Source organism: Primulina eburnea, chromosome 1 (genome assembly GCF_022965805.1).
Source record: "Primulina eburnea isolate SZY01 chromosome 1, ASM2296580v1, whole genome shotgun sequence".
Taxonomy (NCBI): Eukaryota; Viridiplantae; Streptophyta; class Magnoliopsida; order Lamiales; family Gesneriaceae; genus Primulina; species Primulina eburnea.
The window spans coordinates 1,169,353-1,182,723 of NC_133101.1; the positions used below are offsets into that span (position 1 = coordinate 1,169,353).

The 13,371-nt window shown below is 33.6% G+C and overlaps 3 protein-coding genes across 3 annotated transcripts; 2 read left to right on the forward strand and 1 right to left on the reverse strand.

Annotated features, from left to right (window-relative positions):
• LOC140836619 (uncharacterized) lies at positions 1-2,129 on the forward strand. The gene is made up of 3 exons (XM_073202310.1): positions 1-306; positions 863-1,729; positions 1,870-2,129. The coding sequence occupies exons 2-3, from the start codon at positions 870-872 to the stop codon at positions 2,024-2,026; spliced, it is 1,017 nt and encodes a 338-aa protein (XP_073058411.1). The 5' UTR covers positions 1-306; positions 863-869; the 3' UTR covers positions 2,027-2,129.
• A 940-nt stretch (positions 2,130-3,069) lies between these two features.
• LOC140836691 (ninja-family protein AFP3-like) lies at positions 3,070-5,525 on the reverse strand. Its single transcript, XM_073202433.1, has 2 exons — positions 4,548-5,525; positions 3,070-3,678 (listed from the first exon to the last, which is right to left on the reverse strand). The coding sequence occupies exons 1-2, from the start codon at positions 5,137-5,139 to the stop codon at positions 3,326-3,328; spliced, it is 945 nt and encodes a 314-aa protein (XP_073058534.1). The 5' UTR covers positions 5,140-5,525; the 3' UTR covers positions 3,070-3,325.
• Positions 5,526-9,687: 4,162 nt separating this feature from the next.
• Positions 9,688-11,571, forward strand: LOC140836760 (transcription factor TCP5-like). Its single transcript, XM_073202558.1, has 2 exons — positions 9,688-9,939; positions 10,073-11,571. Exon 2 carries the CDS (start codon positions 10,189-10,191, stop codon positions 11,209-11,211), a length of 1,023 nt encoding a protein of 340 aa, XP_073058659.1. The 5' UTR covers positions 9,688-9,939; positions 10,073-10,188; the 3' UTR covers positions 11,212-11,571.
• Positions 11,572-13,371: the final 1,800 nt, after the last annotated feature.

The window sequence follows — 13,371 nt, forward strand, 5'->3', positions numbered from 1 at the left end:
CAAAATGTCCGAAACATACGCTTTGCCTTCCATTTCAAGAAAGGACAATCCTTCCAACAATAAACCCTAAAACCAACCGTTCGTTTTGGTCTTTCGTTTCCCAAAAAATTTCATCAAGTTTTCTGTCCAAATTTTCTGATTATCAAGCGCTCGCTGCAAGGTTTCTTGATCTGCACTTTTGTGGGTTTTGTTAAAGGTTTATTTTTTTATGGTGAAATGATCCTCCCATAATATATCTGGCTAGAAGGAACAGACCAAACTAGAAAGGTGGATATGGAATCTTGATTCGCATGTTTCTTGATTCAGGTAATGTCGATTGATTCTGATGCGTGGATCGATCATGCCACGAAGATGGTAACAGCCCTCTTGATTGAAATTGGAAATAATCAATCATGGCAGAATATGGCTCATATCTTGATAACCAAGAATAAGTGTCTTAACCATCAAGAAAGCATAATTCAGCCGACATTATAATAAATATGAATTTGCAACTTGATTATCAAGAACCCCCGTTAATAGGCATTCTTTTTATGACAATGTGTTCTGGATCCTGAATGGGTTTTAATTCGATTTCTATAAAAGTTTTCCCTTTAAATCTCTTGCTGAGCCATTATCTTGTCATTTTTTGTTTTGCATGAATGTATTATGTAGCTTCTTTCATGGTATATTATATGTTTATTGGTTTCTCTAAAGACACGTTCCTAATTAAACAAACTGACTGAAAAATATCAGATTTTTTGTTTGAATTTGGAGTCTCTGTTCCTTTTTCTGCAACAGATTTATGTTTAAGCCGTGTATGTCAACAGAACGCCTCGTTTCGTGGTATTACTAAAAATCGAATGTTACTTCACTATGCATGCAGTGTTACTATGGAATCTGAGCATGTCCAAGGAAGCAATGAACGTGGTAAGAAAGACATTGAGATTAAGCATGATGAAGGAAAGCCACTTGTAGGAAAGAATAATGAGGTTTCCTCTCCGTGTTCTTCTTCTCGTTCATCTTCTTCTTCTTCATCATCTTCTTCTAGATCATCAATAGAATTCAATACCGGTGAAAAGGTCAGTCTTGATAATACATCAACAAAATCTAAATCAGATGGGAACTTGTCGTCTTCGCCAGAATTCATTTCTTCACCAGATACTAGTACTCATAGTATTTCTCAGACTAGCCCCGCGTTAGGTTCTTGGCAAATGAAGTCTCCTCCAACCCAAACCATGGGGCAGCCAGCGAATTATGATCCCAATCGCATTCCATCCCATATTTTTTCGACAAAACCTACAACTACCACGGACTGGAGTGTTGCCTCGAATGAGTCGTTATTCAGTATTCATATGGGGAACAACAGTTTCTCCAGAGATAATGCCATTCTTTTTGGTAAATCCGGAGAACTTCCGCCTTGGCTTGAAGAATGGAACAACAATTCATCTTCGATTCTTCATTACGCTTCTGAACCAAAACCCAGCGAGTTTAGCAGCAGCCTTCCCCCAGTTATGGAAGTACCAGCACATGAAGAGAATGATGTAAAATCTGCTAAGGTCTCCAAAGTACTCGAAAAAGAAGACTCTGATAAGGTTCCAAAGGTTCCCGCTGGTGCAAATGTTAAAAAACACGTGAAGGAGACAATAACTCCAGTTGAAGAAGCTCGTCCTTCAGCTGCGGCCACCTCTGCGAGCCTGCCCCGCCTTTCTGATGAGAGTGGAAACAGCGGCAGCTCTTTTGCATTTCCTGTGTAAGACTATTGCATTTTCTTGAATGATCTTTCTTTGTTTTTTTACTGATAAAAGGAGAATCTTTAGCTTACCTTTCCGCGTCAGATTTCAAGAAAATGAACTGGATGTCAAACCAATCTATGTTCTTTTAATGTCTCAGATTTGCGAGTGAGAGTGGGAAATCGAGGTCGTTGAAGGTTATAACAGAGAAACAAGAGAAAGTTCAGACGCAGTCGCATGGTCCAAACGCAACGACCCTGAAAGCATCAGAAACAAGATGGTTTTCTTGCGTCTTTCGTTGGCCTCGGTGCTGTTAAGTTTAGCTTTTAATGAATTCACGGTACTGAAAACAAAGGAGTAGCTTACAAAGAATAGTTTTTTTCCACTGTTATGTAAATGACAGATTTCAAGTCTTGAACCTGATTATCTATCATTTCTTTAATAATTCATGACACAGTACAGAACTAGAACTCCGCGGGGAGCAAACTAGACTACTTGGAAAACACTCAACTGTCGAAGGGAGTGGCGATCCAAAATTGAACCTCATATGTAATTCTAAAATTAAATTGTCCAACTAAAAACAAACTAAGAGAAAAAGTTAAAGTCAACATAAATGACAAAATAACTATAATCATACTAAAAGACATACCAAAAGACAAGAAAAAAAATGAAGAAATGAGAAAATTCAAAGTTGAATATCCGACAAATGACAAAAATACAAAAAATACAATATATCAGCAAAAACAATACATGTAAGTAGATTGACTCATCAAATTTTTATTGAAATAAGATTCATACAAGGAAAAGCATTTGTCATCCATTGTTTATTAGTGTCATCTCGAAAATGTCTGCTCAAAATGTGACTTTCAAATTAAGCTCAAAATATGACTTTCAAATTAAGTTTTAAATTAGTTGATACTCCAAAAGGAGCGACGATGTCAAGATTGAACCTTTATATGTAACTTTGGAATGAAATCACCCAATCAAAAACAAAGAAAAAAAGAAATTCAAAGTTAAATACACAAATAGCAAAATAACCACGGTGATATCAAAAGATAAACATAAACCTATCAAAAGACAAACATAAGACATTATGACAATTTAATAAACGAACAATAAAAATTTACACTTATATAATAATAAGAAAAGATAACTCGAGCGCTTAAAATAAGTCACCAATCACCATAACTTTTAACGATTATCCTAAGATAGACAATTACCATCACTCCTATTTTTTAATACAAGATAGAACTCAAGAAATGATTCTAGGAAGGGGCAGCAGTACTGTATTTCAATAAATATTAACTATTATGTCTTTTCACTCCCTTTGAGAGGAACATCAAGAATTTGGTGGAAGATCTTGTTGTACAAGGATTATCTTAAAAAATTATAAACTGTAAGTGGAATGAAGTTACATTAGAAAGGAGATCAAAACACTACCTACACGAAGACTTCACAATGACATTCAAGTTTCTGATGTTTTCATTTGTTTCTTCAGAAACTAAGTTGACGTCCAACACAATGTCAAGATTGTATTTAATAAAACTAGAGTTTAAAGAAAAACCCTTTGTGTTAATGGTGTTGAAACAACAAAAGATGAATCAAAAAAGGTCCAATTACAAGAGAGGAGAAGGATTAACAACAATGTGCTTCAACGGGTGCTCCACATTGCCGCCGCCGCCACCATGCTTGACGAACTCAGCTGGTGAGAGAAACATACCATGGCAAACGCAGACAATTCTAACATCCTCTCCCTTCTTGTATCTGTACAAGAATCCGTCTACTTTTGTACCATTTGGTCCATACGCCTTTGTGGAAACAAAGGGCATATCTTGCATTACATTCTGATGCGATATGTTTGGTCCTTTTGCTTCCCTTACAGCAGCTTCAATAGTAGATTTTTGTTCATTTCGTTCTAGCTCAGATTTACTGCCGGAAGAGCTCTTCACCTCAGCTAGTTGTTTTGCTCCTGTCAAATATAAGAGAAAAATGAAAGGGTTTTGGCTTTCGTTGTGCAACTCCTCCTCTTCTAATAAAATTTGGTGCATAATTTCCACACATACTATTCCTAGTCAAAAGATTTAAGCAGTAGCTCGTATCCACATTTCTGGCAGTTTAAGACAACTTATATAGTAGCTTTTAGATCAACATAGTTAACCGGTTTTAAGGTGCCCGCTAATCTGTTCTCAAGTGCCATTAGAATGGATCAACTACAGAGATCAGCCACTCGATTAACAAGGGAAAAACTCTAGATTTGATAAGTAGAAACGTCCTGCCATAAATTGTGTGTTCAACGAGGGAATAAATTCAGATTTACGGTTACGCAATCTCGCCAAAAGAATGAGCCATATATATTCATTGGAAAAGAGCAATCAAAATGAGCCAAATACATTTCCTGCTAATGTGATATTATAATGCCAAAACCACATGTTTGTTTATGTTGCAAAGGAGTGCGCAACTAGATGAGACAATTGATGCAAAAAGATAAATTCTCAATATCCATCCCAAACCAATGCTACATTTGATGCCACCAAGATAGTTACCGCAATCTCATAAAGCCGAATATACATATACATAGTAAACCAGACAAATGCGTGGAGAAACTAAATAAGACAACAGATGCAAAACACAGTTCAATAAGCACAAAAAAAATCAGATCACAGATTTTATCACAACAGAACTTCAACCAATCAGTTGATCTTCGCATCAACAGATTATTTACACATTCAAGAGCTATGTTTACATAAAAGATATAAAAGATGTTTATTTCTTTATCAAGTTGTTTTCCCAAATAGCCTAATATGAAGAACTTAAGGTGAGAAAGGAAAGAAAGTATACCCTCTGTGGTTTGACTCTGACCATCGGAAATTCCAGAGGAACCACTCCTTTGTGATCCAATAGATCCTTGCGATGTTTGCTTCACATTTTCGACCAAATTAAGATTCCCATCACCAATAATTCGAACATTATCTTTCACGGTGGCTAAATCATTCGATCCATTGCCATTATTACCATTTTCAGTAGAAATCTCTGTATCTTTCAACATCCTCACATTCTTCAACTTCTCCATTCTCTTCTTTCTAGCCTCCATGCTCCTCGTCGACTCCAATACCTTCCGGTGGCGCCACTCCTCCGCCTGGGTGGGGAGGGAGCATGCCCTCGCCAGCGGCGCGTAGGTCTCAAGCGCCGCCCCACGCTCTTTGTGGCGACTCCCATTATAAGCGACGCCGACTGCGAAAACCAAATTTGATATAGAGGAAGCGCGCCTCAGCTTCTTCCTCTCCGGGTCGACTCCGAATCTGCCGTTCATCGAAAGCCCCAAACTCAGCTCTATTTCCCCATCTTCCTCTTCCAACTTCACATTCTCATCCGAAACACGATTACGGCTCATGAATTCGTTCTTTAACAGATCATTCGAATACCCATCCATGTTTTCTCGGTTCCCTTCAGCTCCTTTCAATTACTCGTACAATACAAGTGTAAAGTCACCAAATTTCTCGGAACCCAAGCGAAAAAAAATCAATCTTGGAAGTAAAACTCAAACGGGTGATCTCCTTTCCCTCAGAAAAGCACGAAAAAAAAAACCCCAAGAAACAAGAAAACTCTGCTAACTTCAAAAGACCTTCTATCTTCCTATAAACATATCAATCATCAGACGAGGAAAATCCGTCAAATCCGCATCTTTCCGGGTTATTCAGACACAGGAAACAGCAGGCGAAATGGATAAAAAGCCATGGAATAGGAGTAAAAAATTGTGTGTGAAAAAGGCCAAAACAGAGATGAACAAGAGTTGAAAAGGAAGGGGGAGATAAAAATGGTAGTGTGAAATTGACACGTGATGAATGGAAAAAGGTTGGGTTCGTCCACGTGGTTGAGACAACCAGTTTTCGAGGATGACTTGTAAACAACTGTCTCCACTTTCATTCCAGATGGCCTTTTTAAGTTTACACGCTCTCCCGACTCATTTACCTATTTAATAACTACTAAAATATTATTTTTTAAAAAACAATTTTATTATTGTAATTTTACATACAAAATTTGAAGATTATACGAAATTCGAAATTTTAATATCTTGTCTGTCTAGATATTTTAAAAAAAAATTAAAATTCATCTAAAATTTGTCGAGTCAAACAATCGCTTTAGGTGTTTTATATTTTAAAAATATTCTTAAAATTAATTTGTCGAGTCAAACAATCGCTTTAGGTGTTTTATATTTTAAAAATATTCTTAAAATTTAATTATCATTCACACGCAATATGATAGCTATCTAATATTAATATTCTCAATGCCAAAAAAGAAATACATGTCTGGGACAACCTTAAATTGGGTTGTAATAAAATATATCCCCGTCTTTTATATAGTTCCCATCAATTAGCACGAAAGATAAATTAAATAATTCGTGGGACAGTCGGATCAAGTGGGATGTATTAATTAATTAGGCTTTGTTAATCCCATCTTGACTAACGATTAACGAACATTGATTAATTCCTAATTGCTCCACTTGCAACACTAATCGCGTATTCAATTTTCTAACTCGTACTTTTTGTATCAATATCTGATTTATTTTTTTTAAAAAAAATAATATGAAATTTGCATTCTGATACCATTAATATGTACAATTATTATTTATTATCGATTTTCAATCTTCCTTGGTCAAAATAATTAAAATAAATTTTGTTTTACAAAATATTTAGTTTATCGAATAAATATTGGATCCAAATATAATTATTTAATAGGTAGATTGAAGTCTGGGCCACAAACCTAAAATGAAATCAGCGTTCGGCCGCAATTAAAGAGAGAGAGTATCAGTAAAGAAAGAAGATCTCTGGTGGGGCCCGGATAAGTCGTTAGATAAGCATTTAATTGTTGGACACGTGTCGGGTTCCTGATGGACTGACGTGTAAATCATAGGACCAAATGATCACGTCATGCGGCGTTCGCACGCATGTGACGTGTCAGATATATCTCCGTACGAACTCTGGAATTTCGAGGAGACTTGGATATTTTTTTTTTTGAACAATATCAGACTAGATATTATAGGTTCAGTCGACACAATCTCTGTGGACAGTGTCCGTAGAGATCGATCCAACGACTCGGATTTTTTCGAGTCGATTTATTTTTTTACAAAGAGGTGGGCTCGGATCATTCATGTAGAATGATCCGGACCGTTCATTGTCCGTACAGGTGAAACAAACCGATATTAAAGCTATTCTTAAAATTTAATTATTATCCGGTACTTAATTTTAACAAATTAATATAATGAAAATATAGTATTTATAAATTATAAAGGGAGTGGTGAATACTGAATTTTTCAAGTTTTGATATGAAAAAGGAAAAAAATCAGAATTTGAGAAAATTAAACATAGTATAATATTTTTTCATATTAAAAATAGGCTTAATATTGATTCTATCGTTTTATTTTAAAAATTTATAAATTTCTTTTTTAAAAATTTAAAAAACATTTTTTAAAGGATCATATGCCTCGTATGTGCCACAACTGACTGATATATATATATATATATATATATATATATATAATGAGTAGACATGATAACCATGAGTTCATATCTAGTCCATACCCGACCCAGTACATTTTGGGTGGGTAATATCAAATATGGGTCTGAGCTCGGGTACGACTTTACGAGTATTAAATTTAAGATATTTAGACATGATTTTAATTAATTGAATCGGGCTTGATTTTTAAGTGAATAAATCGTCAAACCTAATTTATTGTTTCAAATTTTGATAAGTTACTTAGTTATATTATACACGAGCAATTTTATCCTGATTTGAATTAAAATTATATAAAAGTTTTTAAAATTTGAAATTTAGATTTTTTCAAAGCTATTTTACTTGGGGGAGTAGAAAAATGTATAATAAAATTTAAGTAGCTATAAAAGTGGTCCAGAGATGCATCGATGAAAACTGCAGAACTTGATGCAAGCCCACGAGTTTGAAATGGACCCCTTACGCAGTTGGAATGGATGTGACTTGATTTATAAGTCATTTGACATTGCGCTCTAGTTTAAAATTTTAATTATAATGAAAATATAGTATTTACAAGTCATTTGACATTGCGCTCTAGTTTAAAATGTTAGTGTTAGTTTTAAGGAATTTTACTTAGGTATATTGCGAGCATGTCTTCATTATATTGTTAAATATCGATTATATTATATTATTTTTGATTTTTTTATTCTTTTTTTGACTTGACGATATCATGAATTGATGTAACACTGATGTATGCATGAAATATCATGTCAACACTAATTAGAAAAGTTATTAAAAATTGTCAAAAAATGAAAAATACAAAATTTAAATCGAAATTTGACAAAATATAACCAAAATCACAATTTTTTATTATTTTATATGGGAAACAAATTTCGAGATTAATTAAGATATAGGAACATAGGTTATAAGGATACAAAATTAAGGGACGTCTAAAATTTAAGAAGTAACTGGAAACAAATGTGATCAGGATAGTGAAGTAAGGAGTACTTGAGTCATGTGAGGTGGATATGTGTATTAATTTAAAAAGACAAATATGTATAGGATCCGCTGACCATTTATTTATTATTAGTAGTAATTATGGAATTGGGGCCTGGCCTCTTATAAAATAAAAATATATAGTAATAATGAAAATAAGAAATAGTAATTAAATACACTCCAAATAAATTAAGGGCAACAATATGGTTGGCAATTTTAATCAAGTGAGTAATTGAAATTTTATAATATTTAAAATACTATATAAATATAAATTTTATACGTGTAATTTGAATATTTTCCGACTTGTACGTAGTTGGGCTAGTTAAGAGCTAAATGAATAGCTTTAACTACGTGGGAGTATTGAATTTCTTGTATATATTAATTAGCAAGAGACATTAATTATGTCAAAATTAAGAAATCAACGGACTTGTTCAACAATTTTGGCATTTGAAGATTTCGATATTTTGTTGTATTATCGAGGGAAATATTGATTTGGCCAGTTTCCAACAAGAAAATTAATAACATAATATAAATCTTTAATCTTTAAAATTTAGCTGAAAAATATTTCATTCAGTATATTTTTTAAAATACTTTTTTCTAGCTTTTGGGCAAATTTTAATTTTTTGCAAAACCGTCCAAAAACCATGTTAATTTAGTTTAGAGAATAACTTTTTTTTTTAGAAAACTATATAAAGCAAAAATGATTTTCTTTACTTGAAGGTACAATAAATTCAGCTCATAATGAGGCGTGGCGGCATAAACATATCTGGTTGATATATTCAAGAATTTGGGCAGACTTGTTCAAATTAATGCCCCCTTGACACACCATACATCTGTATAGACAAATTAAATTTTAATACAAAGCATAATTTTAAGTATAGTACTAAAATTTTACATAAATATAATTATATCGGAATAATTTCTTTGCCATCATCTATTATCAAATAATAGATGAAAAATCATATTTAACCACATAGAAAATCGAATATTATATATATCTACATATAAAATTATAAAAATATCATTTTTTTACTTAAAAAAATATATAGAGAGAGAGAAATGCTACTTTTAATCATATATATACACCCAAGTGCTTGGTGTAAAAAAAAGTTGGGAATGTGCGAAAGTCTTCGTTAATAAACTATTTTAAAAAAAATTAGATTCACAATATTTCGGAAATATGCATTTAATCCATTCATTACTTCATGAATGTCATTTATTTCGTTTTCCACCCGATCAAGGAGGAGAGTTTTGACAGACTAATACAACAACTCTTCTTACACCGTAAATAAAGTACGTAAAAATAATACGTACCCTCTCTCAAATTAAGGTATTCAAGTCACCTCGAAAGGAAAGACAGGGATTAATGAGAAATGGTTTTTAGCATCTTTAGGAGCTGTTTTTAAACACTGGTAAATTTTTTAACAACTAATACCGTGGTTTATTTTGACCAACACATTTAATTCGTAGCTCATGTAAAGAGTACGCGTGGCCGCTTCTGCACCATTCTTTTATTCTTTCCAATGGAGAATGGTCTGGCTCAGGCCGAGCATCTTCTTTGCTCCAAGCACAGAACTGGATTATATATAAATAAATACGTAGTTGCAAATATATATGCTTAGTACGAAAAAACAATTATCCTATCTGAAGATAGCTTGCTATGGTAAGTACGTTTCCTGGCAGATTTCTTAATGAAGAAATGTTTACTGAGTTAGGAGCTCCATAATTCCATTTTTTTGGTATGTGAGTGTTAAATCTCACATCATTAATTTGCAGTTCGACATATGTTACGTATTCATAGATTTCATGAAAAAGATTCTGTTATTCAATATTGACATGATATATTTTAAACCTTTTTTCATGCTCAATATGCATGACAGGTAGTTTCTTTGGAGCTGGAATTGGGAAGTTTTCGGCAGGATGGGTTCAAGATTTCGAAAGTTTCATCGATTTCATTAGCAAGTAAATTAATTTCCTTGAGTTCCAGAATTATCAGATGAGAGACGTAATGGAAGAAGAAGAAGAAGATTATAACACAATTCAGGAGATCAGCAGCACAAACACTACTACCTCTATGGCCTCATCGAATTCAACATCATCGTCGTCATGGTCTAGCTTTAAGGATCCCCGGATCGTACGGGTTTCTCGAGCGTTTGGTGGCAAAGATAGACACAGCAAAGTATTTACTGTGAGAGGTTTGCGCGACAGGCGAGTGCGGTTGTCGGTTCCGACAGCGATACAATTGTATGATCTTCAGGACAGGTTAGCTCTAAACCAACCAAGCAAGGTGGTGGACTGGTTGCTTAATGTTGCAAAACATGAGATTGATGAATTGCCACCACTCCGATTCCCTGATGGAAGATTTGGCCAAAATTTTCATCACAATCCAGATTTTCTTGAATTTGGGGACTCTCGATCTAACAAAGAAGGCTTAAAGATCATAGGCAGCGCGGTAAATTGGGATGATCCGATGAAATATTCTAAGTCAGATGTTTTCTGGGGGAAATCTAAGGATGTTCCAAGTGGGAAAAGTGACCATAGAGATGGGAATTGGCCAAGAAATCAAGAGGAAAGGCAATTCAACTTCGAAAAGCAGGGTGCATTTGTTGTTTCTGCTGCAAACAACCTTATTTCTAGGCCAAATCCCTCTTCATTACCAATATTTCTCGATAATACTACATCTAATAATCAAGTTTTCAGATGGGATCCTTCCAATTTAATTCTATCTCAACCGTCGGATCAAGCACGGGAAGATTTGCACAATATCAGCCTGATGCCAATGGCAGGTTCTCAGCAAATTCTGGTGTATCAATCTGCAAAAAGTACATATGAATCTCATTTCCCTTCTTCAAATTCAGAATTCGATCCGAAACAACTGAATTTTCAGGCTTCACAGTTATCGGTTTCTCAAATCACTTCAACTGTTGATGACTATCATGCTGCCCAACCGGTAAGGCCATCTAATTTCAGTGTAACTGCAAATCTTCTCCCTTCACAAAACAACGGGGAACATTCTTAGTTACGATAGCCAGTGCTCTATTGGTGAAGCCTTTTTTTTATTATTAAAAATAAAGATTCGAATCGAATTCATCGTTCTGGGAGAGGTACTTCGAACCATTCGATGCGTTTATACTTCTTTTATACTGGATGAATATATAAATTTGTTCGTTGCTGAAAGTATAATTGTAATGAGTTGCAGTACTGACCTCCACATAGAATTATATGGTTGACAAATGACAAATTTTCCTGTTGTGATTATATATTCTAAGATACTTGAATTTCAAGCCTGTAAGCTTTTTTTTACTGACTCCCGCTGTGTATTGTTGAATGTTTGATTTATGATGTTGATAATTAGTCAAACTTACGTATCTCCAACATTTTCTCATTCCATGCATTCGGGACTTTCGGAATAGAACCCTAAATAAACTTCGGATATATATCCATTTAGGCCTGCTTATATTCATTTTCTTAATCATATATTTGCAACATGCGGAGTAGAAGAAAACAAAGAAAAAGGGTTTTTAGTTTCTTGGGCGGATAAGATAGGCGTGGAAATGTCAATTTTCACGCAAGATCCAAGGAAGTAATTATCACGCAGAAAAAAATGAGCCTAATCTTGAAGGTCCCGTGGCATGAAAGAAAACTGGAAAAGATAGCGTGTGGTCCAAATTAAGAAAAAGGAGAAAGGTGAAAAAGATTGGTGAAGGGTACAAAGTTAATTAGGGTTTGGTTTATTCACTTGTGTATGTGAATGTGTGTGTCTATATATATATATATATATATATATATATATATATATATATATATATAAAAGAAACCTCAAAAACAGAAGAAATGGTGGAAAGTAAGGAAGAAATTGATACACAAGAGAAATAGAAGAAAAAATAAAGAAAAAACGCAGCCACCCCCTATATATTTGATATCTTCTGCTACAAAAAAAAAATTATATAACCAACTCATTCGTAATACCATCAATTACTCGTTTATCAAAAAAATGAGTTAATTGTGTCAATCTTCTTATCGAATCAGTTAAGGATGTTGTATAAAAAATATCTATATAAGCATGATTATATAACCAATCATATATAACATTTATAATTTTGTCCAAACAACTTCTCTTAGCACCTGTTTTAACAAATGATCAATTGATTAAGTCGAAATTTTGGAAAGAGGAAATAAATGAGTTTATATAAAAAAAGATGTTAGAAATATTCCGAAAAAAACTATACCGACCGAAAAGATTGCATCTTTCAAAAATTCATACCAATCTATTGAATCATTTGTCTAGAAGGGTACAAAGTTAATTAGGGTTTGGTTTATTCACTTGGTGTATATGAATGTGTGTAAAAAAAAAAAAAAAAAACACACACACACACACACATTATACGTACACATGCATGGGATATAGATGGGACCATATGCGAAGGTCTCGTAGAAGGGTCCCCATGGCTGCTACTGTTGGGTGTCGTGGTGTGTCTGTTGTTATATTCAGTCGACCAAATAAGCCAATTTACTTTAGGGTTGAGTGAGTTTCCTGCATTGTTTTTCCATCCTATTGCTTCAAATTCTTTGAGAATAATTACTTTCCACAAAGAGCTTTAGAATAACGATTTATACGCATATTTTTTTAGAAATACAAAGATTTTGGAATTCAAACTATGCATACTAAAGAGCCATCTTCAAGGATATTTGGCTGGATTTGGCCAAATTGCCCACATATATAACTAATCCTCACAAAATATTAATACTATTGTTTGTTTCTTTCCGGTTACGTACTCTCCTTTATGTCAAAAAAATTCGGTTTTTATCTTACTTCTTTTAATTTTTTTCCAGAAGTACTTGTGTGACTTTGCATATGGCAGTATTATGCTAGCATCACATCAACGTTAATTATGTGGGAATCCATGAAAATCGCGAACAAAAAATCAAAGATAATATACTAAAACTTAAATTTGATAACGCATGAGACTAAAATCATAAAGAAACAAATTTATATGACCATAATTATAGTTTACTTAATAATGAATACATCATATATAGTCTTGGGTGTAGAGAGAAAACATTAATGAAAAATTAAGACTCCGTTTGAACAAATACTTATAAAACGTTTTTATAAAATTGTTTTTTACAAAATATTTATAAAATGTTTTAAGAACAAATGTATTTGGATAATTATTTT